Source organism: Haliotis rubra, unplaced genomic scaffold (genome assembly GCF_003918875.1).
Source record: "Haliotis rubra isolate DU_JTF1 unplaced genomic scaffold, ASM391887v1 Scf393, whole genome shotgun sequence".
In the NCBI taxonomy this organism is placed as follows: Eukaryota; Metazoa; Mollusca; class Gastropoda; order Lepetellida; family Haliotidae; genus Haliotis; species Haliotis rubra.
In genome coordinates, this window is record NW_025767072.1 from 941,371 (window position 1) to 944,639 (window position 3,269).

At 42.4% G+C, this 3,269-nt stretch overlaps 1 protein-coding gene across 2 annotated transcripts; it reads right to left on the reverse strand.

The window, feature by feature from the left end:
• Window positions 1–243: 243 nt before the first annotated feature.
• On the reverse strand, window positions 244–2,034 carry LOC124286857. 2 transcript variants are annotated; one of them, XM_046723298.1, is made up of 3 exons: window positions 1,935–2,034; window positions 487–1,016; window positions 244–365 (listed from the first exon to the last, which is right to left on the reverse strand). In XM_046723298.1, the coding sequence occupies exons 1-3, from the start codon at window positions 2,030–2,032 to the stop codon at window positions 244–246; spliced, it is 750 nt and encodes a 249-aa protein (XP_046579254.1). In that variant the 5' UTR covers window positions 2,033–2,034. The 2 variants fall into 2 exon arrangements, with proteins under 2 accessions (XP_046579254.1, XP_046579255.1); XM_046723299.1 differs by having other exon boundaries at window positions 315–1,016.
• Between the last annotated feature and the right edge of the window lie 1,235 nt (window positions 2,035–3,269).

A 3,269-nucleotide genomic window follows, 5' to 3' on the forward strand; every position in this document is an offset into this window, starting at 1 on the left:
AACAAGATGGTCGCCCTGCTGTCTGTCTTATCCTTGAGCTCATGCTCCACACAGCTCCAGGCCACACGCGCCTCTGCACAGAGCTTCTCCAGGCGGGTCTTGTAAAGTACCTTCTTCGAACTGTGGCTCTTCTTTCCAGCTTCCTTGCTATTCTTTCCAGATTCCTTGCTATTCTTTCCAGATTCCTTGCTATTCTTTCCAGTTTCTTTTCCGGTCTCCTTGCTATTCTTTCCAGCTTCCTTGCTATTCTTTCCAGCTTCTTTGCGTATTCTTTCCAGTTTCTTTTCCGGTTTCCTTGCTATTCTTTCCAGCTTCCTTGCTATTCTTTCCAGTTTCTTTTCCGGTTTCCTTGCTATTCTTTCCAGCTTCCTTGCTATTCTTTCCAGCTTCTTTGCTACTCTTTCCAGCTTCTTTGCTATTCTTTCCAGCTTCTTTGCTATTCTTTGCACCAGTTGCTATTCTTACCTTCCTTGCTATTCTTTCCACTCTCCTTGCTATTCTTTCCACTCTCCTTGCTATTCTTTCCACTCTCCTTGCTATTCTTATCTTTAACACACTGCCAAGACTTCTTGCTATCATCATTCCCAGATTCACGAGATCCCTTTTGCTCTTCTACCAGTTTGAGCTTGGCGCCATCACTACACTCTGGAACACAGGTCCAGTTGGTGAACCCCAGGACTGTGCCGTCATCTACGTCAGCTGCTCGGGGCCGTGCCACAAACCCATTGTCACATGTGATGCTGAGTCGGCATTCTTCCAGCTTAAGGCTGTCAGGAGCTGTCATGCCAGGGATTAGACATCTTGTGTTGCTGGCATTCTTGGGGTCGTAGCTGATGATGTCCTCCATGCGTTTGCGGAGGATGTCGACACAGTTCTGAGTGGTGTCCACTTTCCTGCATCTCTCGGCCTCCATGAATCGAACCACCTTGCTCAGCTGATAGTCAAGGGTGAACTTGACATTGCTGTCACACTCCTTCATGTACTCTGAGATGCAAGTCTCAGCCTGTTGTACCTTCCTGGAATGAGTGAGTGAGTGAATGAGAGAGTGAATGAGTGTGAGTGAGTGAGTGTGAAAGTGAGTGAGTGAGTGTTTACATCATGGTGATCTGTTGATAATCAAGAATTCACAGAATGACACCATGAGATGGAATGCAATAATTAGCAACATGGAGTCAGTGACTGATCTAATCCCTTGTCATCTCTTACGACGAACATGGGTTGCTGAAGGCCAACTCTAGCAAAGAGGGAAGAGTGAGTGAGTCAAGCTTCACGCCACACTCAGCAATATCCCAGCTATATGGCAGTGGTCTGTAAATAATCAACTGTAGACCAGACAATCCAGTGATCAACAGCATGAGGGGAAGAGAGGGAATGGAGGTTAATGCAACTGTTTCTAACTAAAGGTCTAGCAAATTAACCATTTTGTCATTATTTTCATATAAAATCATGGCCTTTCATTTAATGGATTCAAGCATGTTTGAATAGCTGCAAATTAGCTGAAGCAATATTTGTTACTCAAGCATTTTCAACTCTCACAGAAGGTGAATCATGAAGGGAGAATCATGAAGGGAGAATCATGAAGGGAGAACACGGTATACTTACTGATTCTTATTTACATAAGATGAGGGGTACTGTAATCTACTTCTAGCTGAGAGAAGTCCTCAGATAAACTATTCACATTCATCTGAAGTCCTCCCATAATCCACTCACAGGTAATCTACTCACAGGTGAAGATCCCATAGTCTACTCACATACACCTGAAGGCCCCATAATCTACTCACATACACCTGAAGGCCCATAATCTACTCACAGACAGGTGATGCCCCCATAATCTAGTCACAGACAGTGAAATCCCCCCTAAATCCACTCACAGACAGGTGAACCCCCCCATAATCTACTCACAGACAGGTGAAGCCCTCCAATAATCTACTTACAGACAGGTGAAGTCCTCCCAGTTTTCTGAAGAGTCTTGGAGTGCAGCAAATGTCTTGAGATTCTCAATACAGGTGAGAGCCTTCGTCACCTTACACATGCCCTCTGGGGGCCGTCTGCAGGTGTCCACGATGTCCCGGTTGAGTCGCTCCACAATGTAATGAACTGTGTCCTTCTCGCACTCCTCACAGGTTTCCGTGAAGCTCCTCATGCACTCCATCGACGAGTTAACTTTCCTGACAAGCACAACAGCGTGTAAGTCAGTGAGTGAGAGAGTGATGCAATATTTAGCATCTAGTAAATACAGCCAAACACATAGCATATATTCCTAATAGTGAGTGAGTGAGTTTAGTTTTACGCTGCACTCTGCAATATTCCAGCTTTATGGCGTCGGTCTGTAAATAATCGAGTCAGGACCAGACAATCCAGTGATCAACAGCATGAGCATCGATCTATGCAACTGGGATACGATGACATGTGTCAACCGAGTCTGACCACCCAATCTCGTTAGTCGCCTCTCAAGACAAGCATGGGTTGCTGAAGACCAATTCTAAACCGGATCGTCACGGGTCTATTCTAATATAGGACATTTCAAATTAGTGTGATAACCACTTTATTGTATAATGTCACTGTTAACAAAATGTGACAAACATATATACTACCCATCAATAGTTTAGACTCACTAGTGTAAATGTAGCCACTTTCTTCAGTCAACTGTTCTAAACTAGATTTTGCAAAAATATTCCATACTGTTTAATGGTACTGTTTACACATGAACTGATGTATTGTAAAACAAATTCATAACGTTGAAAAGATTATTGTCATGAGTTCAATAAATGATGAAACTCAGTGAAAATTGGCGAATTCTTAACAAAACTTTACACCAAAACGCAGCTGTTCACATGCACAATATTTGCACATGCTTTTCAGCAATTTGATGCATGATCCTCATGCAATTCACCTGCATAAGGTTTGCAGTTGGTTCCCCAAGTTACGGGAGAAATTCATCTTCGATGTAACCACATATATATACATAACATATAGTGAATGCTTTAAGTGAGTCTAAACATTTGATGGGTAGTATATATCATCCATTACAAATATTACCTGAATATTGCAAGCTTTTCTGGAATGCAAACATTAACATATTTCACCACAAAGGTGCATCCCTAACCCCTCCAGTGTATGAAGCACATATAAATGGCCAGTATGTAGTAAGACATGGAACTGATTCATTGTGCGACAAGTACTAAACAAAAACAAACAATTTAATGACATATTCTGCATATTTTTAGTATAACACATGCAGATTGTTTCACAAATAATTACCTGCTTTC

What these genes read in the sequence shown, in the direction of transcription:
- LOC124286857 (XM_046723298.1), bottom strand. Translation starts at nt 2,032, where the DNA reads ATGTGTAAGGTGACGAAGGCTCTCACCTGTATTGAGAATCTCAAGACA. An exon ending in TGGGAGGACTTCACCTGTCT is followed by an intron (nt 1,017 to 1,934) that starts GTAAGTAGATTA and finishes CACTCATTCCAG; the next exon opens with GAAGGTACAACAGGCTGAGA. An exon ending in TGGAAAGAATAGCAAGGAGA is followed by an intron (nt 366 to 486) that starts GTGGAAAGAATA and finishes ATAGCAAGGAAG; the next exon opens with CTGGAAAGAATAGCAAGGAA.